We start from the raw sequence: 4,152 nt of genomic DNA, 5'->3' as shown, positions 1-4,152 counted from the left end.
TGAGTGTGAGGCTGCGGGAAGGGGGGAATGCAGACCAAGCCAGGACCGTATGTCCCTCTGCGTCCCTCACCCTGGATAGCACGCTGGTCCCCGGGGACGCTCCGTGGCCTCCTGTCGGAGGGGTTTGGGGTCAGGAGGGGGATCCGGTGCCACCAGGCCTGTGCAGTGTGGGGAGGGGGCAGGGGGAGGGGTCCCCGTTCCGCTGCCCTCGGGGCGGCGCCGGCCCCAGGCTGGACCTCGAGCACAGCCCCGGTCCCTGGGAGGAAGATCAAGGAGATTACAGGTTTCGGCCCTAGTAACACACGAGCCCTGTGATTATCTCACACAAAGCCAGGCCGGCCTTCCCACAGCGCTTTTAGTATGACGTAGTGTCGATATTGGGGTTCGCAGTTACCCCGGGAAACCTGTTCCGAACAAACAATAGACCGTCCTGTCTGGAGCACGGACCGCCGAACCCCCTCTGAAAGCCGACCGGCTGCCGGAGCAGCTCTTCGTGGCGGGAGGGAGTCGGCTTGCGGCGGCCACTGTGCCCAGCGCGGCCGAGCTTCCTCGCCCCCGGAGCTGGCATTTCCCCGACTCCCAGCCCTGGGCGCTGATTGCTGCTGTGATTGCTCCTCGGCGGCAAGTGGTAATGACAGCTCTGGGCCACCGCGGAAGCCCAGGCGCCGGGGCACCGCGTGCTACTGGGAGCACGGACACCCACCGCGGGCTGAGGGGCGCCCTGGGGCCCGCGGACGCCGGGTGCGCGCAGGGGGCAGGGGCTCTGCAGGCGGCACTCTAACGTGAGGTTCAGCCCAGGGGCGCCGGACACTCCTGTCCGCTGGTCTGGAAGTAAGAGACGCCGTGTGAAGGCGCTGCCCTGAGAACAGAATGTGCATCAGTTTTGCTCATTGCCCACAACTTACCCATGTCGGAGCGATTTGCACATACGGAAACTGAGGCAAGAAGCATGTGTGCTGGGGACCGGGCACCGACACCCTGGAGCAGAGCCCAGGCCACCTCCCACCCCCTAGTGTGTGAAGGGCTGGGTGGTGGATACGTGAGGGTCTGTAAGGAAGGACGTGGGGCCCGGTGGTGGGCGGGGCCTCCCCAGGCAGGAGAGCAGAGCTGGGGGGCCCCGGGGACTGGAGGGCACAGGGTCCTGCCTCTCTAGAGCCTGCGCCATCTAGAAGGGGTGGATGTGCCTGTGGCTGCGGAGTCCCCGGCTTCCCACAGGCAGGAAATCCCAACACGGACTGAGTCTCGGGTCCTGGAGCCACAGGAGCTGGGCTGGACCCGTGCCACCGGGGGCGGGGGGGGGAGGGAGCGCCAGGGTGGTCGGCAGCGCCTCCCGCACCCGTAGACTCGGGGGCCGCTCAGTGAGGGGAAGGTGGGTGGCCACGTGCGGACAGCAGCGGTCACACCGAGAGAATGAAGCCACAGAAGCCAGGAAGGTGACCGTGTATCTGTGGGTGGGGGGAGATGCGGGGACTCAGACACGGCTTGTACCAGACGTGGTGCCTGAGACTCAGGCCGAGGACAAGTTGGGGGGGCGTGTCTCAGGCAAGCTGGGCAGGTGAGGGCTGGGCACTTTGGTCTCTGCTGGGTGGGGGTCCTGCGTGCGTCCCTGCCTGTCCCCTCCAGGGACTGATCCGGCTCAGGGTGGCCTCAGGGGCCCGGGGGCGGGCGGTTTGTGCCGATATGCTTACCGCTGTTGGAGGGTTTCCCCTTCAAGCTACAGGTCATCCAGGTAAACATTTATAACTACACTGAATTCAGCCCTTGGGTCGCAGAGACGGCTCCGGGGTCCAAGTGTGTCCACTGCTTGTGAAAGCTCCCTCTGCAGTGCAGGCCCTGCCCCGCCTCGCCCCTGCAGCGCCCCAGCCATGGGAGAGCAGACCTCACATGCAGAAGCGGGTCCCACCTCCGAGGGCACCGAGGGCAGCGCTCGGGCGCCCACTGCGGCATCTCCGGAGGAAACAGGGTGCGGGCGTGCTGCTGTCCTGGGGAGGGGCCGTGGCTGTGGCCACAAAACCAGCCCCACGGCCCCCAGGCCGGCCACGCTGGCATCTGTCCTGCGCCCAGCGCCCTGGCTGTGGCGGTGTGTGTAGTGGCGAGGGCTGGAACCGGCCTGGGCGTCCAAGCGCAGAGCAGCGCCCACGACACACGGACACAGGGAAGGACGGCTGTGAAAACGTCAGCCGCCGTCTCCTGAGTGAGGTTACGGGAAGAGGTTAAGACGGAGCAAGAGGAGGGAATCGTCCCAGTGACAGCGAGCACGGCACTGGGTCCTCAGTGGGATGGACTCAGAGGACCAGAGAAAATCTTTGTTTTAGTGGTTTTATCGTCTAACTTTTTACTCTGATTATTCAGATTTCCAAGAAAGGTTACAAAACCGGATAGAAGGCGGACGTGGCCCGTGGTGGCTCCCCCAACCAGCTGGTCGACCCTTGACTGCGACTGCGACCGCGACAGCCACACACTGTGCGCGGCCGGGAGACCAGCTGGTCTGCAGCCTGCCCTGCGCTCCTTTTCCGGGCCACCACGCGACCCACCGCACAACCACGTTCTGTGCCTTCTGGCTCAACCCCTGGGGGCAGCACCTCGTCCTCTGCACGTTTGGGGGTCACTGGCCATTGTGAGGTCTGTCTCAGCTCTGGCTCGTCCGCTGTTTCCTGGCTGCCTCACGGAAGCTGTGCTGGGTCCCACACGAGGCACGTCGTGGACAGGCACTGTCACCGTGTCATTCTGACCTGTTGGTGACCGGTGTCTGCCACTCCTCTGCCACAGTTACCACTTCCCGTTTGAGTTCCTTGTGAGGACGCTGCACCCTGCTTTCCGCGGTGATTTGCCTGCTGATTTAACACCCTGGGGGCCCCGCCTGTGGCATGACCAGGCCCCTCCGCGGTCACCAGCCTTGGCTGGAAGGAGTGGCTCCTCCCCACCTCTCCCTGTTGTGGCCTCACGGGCACCTGTTTTGTTAGATGGTGTGAGGGCCTGGACGCGTGCGTCCCCCAGAGTCACGTGCTGTGATGGTGTCAGGAGGCGGGCCTGGGAGGCACTCTGTTAGACGGGGTCACGGGGGTGGGCCCAGTGCCCCCAGAAGTAGAGACGCCAGAGCATACCGTCCCCTCCGTGCAAGTGAGGGCAGTGTCTGCAGACACCTGCTCAAAACCCTGAGGGATGAGTGTGTGTGTGTGTGCACGTGTGTGTGCGCGCGCTTGTGTGCGCACACTCCCCGGGCTGAAGCACTTTGCTGTGGCCCCAGAGCTCGGATGGGGGGCGCTGGGCCGCTGCTGTCCTTGTGAGCTTTGCTCAGACAGACTTGGCCTGTGGGAGCCGTCGGGTGGGCCTGAGTCCCTCCTGCAGCCCTGCCCGGGGCAGGGGTGGGGGGGCACCCTCACCCTGTGGCTCGCACGCGCTCCAGCCTCCGGGCACGTTCTCCATCTCAGCTGCGGAATCAACGCGCCTGCGGCAGGTGGACGCTAGAGCCCGAGCTGGGTGCGCTGTGCGGCCCTCTGGGCACAGNATGCTCCCCCGGGACCCCCCACGACCGCCGCTCTGAAACCCTTTAATGAGTTTAGAAAAGGGCTCTGGATTCTCATTTTGTGCTAGGCCTGCAAATTACGCCGCGGGTTCTGATTACCTGCGGCTTGTTTGCTGCTTGCGCAGTTCTAGAAGATGCACACGGTAATTTCAGGTCTGCTAACTCGTACCTCTGAGCGAAACAACTCTAAGTAGGGCATAGTGTCCCCATGCAGGTCCCTTTGTCTTGCAGGATACAGTCAAATACTGGCTTCCAGGACCTGGGCCTGCTGGAGGGGGGGGGAGGTCAGGCATCCCTCCACTGGTGGGCGTCCCCACAGGCCGCAGAGCCACTGCTTAGGGCGAGGAGGGGCCGAGGGGCATGGGGTCGGGGGCAGGTGCCCAGGGCTGGGGCTCTGGCCCCCGGGGGCTCTGGCTGCTTGGGAGGCGCTGGCCTCGGGCAGGACCTGCCCGCTCAGTCATCCAGGCTGAACGGAGCCAACTTCACCAGACGGGCAGTGGCCTTGCGTCTGCCCCGCTGGGGAGACCCAGGGAAGGGGCCGGGGGCACGTGTGCACGGGATCCCCCCGCCCTGCGGCACAGCAGCCCGGTCGGCAGCCCCGGGGGCCGGCTCCCCCAGGCTCCTGG

General features: G+C 65.3%; 1 protein-coding gene across 1 annotated transcript in view; it reads right to left on the bottom strand.

Annotated features, from left to right (window-relative positions):
* The window catches only part of CLPTM1L (CLPTM1 like), a 26,000-nt gene extending 22,574 nt beyond the window's left edge, over positions 1-3,426 (bottom strand). The window contains exons 1-5 of the mRNA XM_077749400.1: positions 3,384-3,426; positions 1,904-1,982; positions 1,237-1,445; positions 448-825; positions 71-256 (exon numbers count right to left, since the gene is read on the bottom strand). Coding sequence (XP_077605526.1) covers positions 71-256; positions 448-825; positions 1,237-1,445; positions 1,904-1,982; positions 3,384-3,426 — 895 coding nt within the window. The remainder of the gene's footprint in view (positions 1-70; positions 257-447; positions 826-1,236; positions 1,446-1,903; positions 1,983-3,383) is intronic.
* Positions 3,427-4,152: the final 726 nt, after the last annotated feature.

Source organism: Crocuta crocuta, unplaced genomic scaffold (assembly GCF_008692635.1).
Source record: "Crocuta crocuta isolate KB4526 unplaced genomic scaffold, BGI_CrCroc_1.0 scaffold89, whole genome shotgun sequence".
Classification (NCBI taxonomy): Eukaryota; Metazoa; Chordata; class Mammalia; order Carnivora; family Hyaenidae; genus Crocuta; species Crocuta crocuta.
This window is presented reverse-complemented; position numbering and strand designations above follow the sequence as displayed.